Raw genomic sequence first — 409 nt, forward strand, 5'->3', positions numbered from 1 at the left:
GCCCCGCTCTCGCCAGCCTGCAGGAGGGCGTCGTGCAGAAGTTCAACGGCCACGACGCCCTCCCCTTCCTCCCGGCCGAGAGGCTCAAGGACCTGACCTCCCGCGTGTTCAACGGAGAGCCCGGTGCCCACGAGGCCAGACTGCGTTTTGAGCCCCAGGAAACGAAAGGGGCTGAGACGCCGCCTCACACGACTCCCATCAAGAACGGCTCCCCGGAGATCAAACTGAAGATCACCAAGACCTACATGAACGGGAAGCCGCTCTTCGAGTCGTCCATCTGCGGAGACGGCGCTGCCGCGGCGGCCCAGCCGGGAGGAAACGGACAAGAGCCGGAGAGCAAGGCGAGGAGGAGCAGGAAGAGGAGCATCAAGTACGACTCGGCGCTGGAACCGGGCCTGGCCGAAGCCGC

The 409-nt window shown here is 65.8% G+C and overlaps 1 protein-coding gene across 1 annotated transcript in view; it reads left to right on the plus strand.

Moving 5' to 3' along the window:
- Positions 1-409, plus strand: part of WHSC1 (Wolf-Hirschhorn syndrome candidate 1) — a 42490-nt gene that overhangs the window by 3494 nt on the left and 38587 nt on the right. Inside the window, exon 2 of the mRNA XM_015558419.1 lies at positions 24-407. Coding sequence (XP_015413905.1) covers positions 24-407 — 384 coding nt within the window. The remainder of the gene's footprint in view (positions 1-23; positions 408-409) is intronic.

This window comes from Myotis davidii, unplaced genomic scaffold, assembly GCF_000327345.1.
Source record: "Myotis davidii unplaced genomic scaffold, ASM32734v1 scaffold693, whole genome shotgun sequence".
In the NCBI taxonomy this organism is placed as follows: domain Eukaryota; kingdom Metazoa; phylum Chordata; class Mammalia; order Chiroptera; family Vespertilionidae; genus Myotis; species Myotis davidii.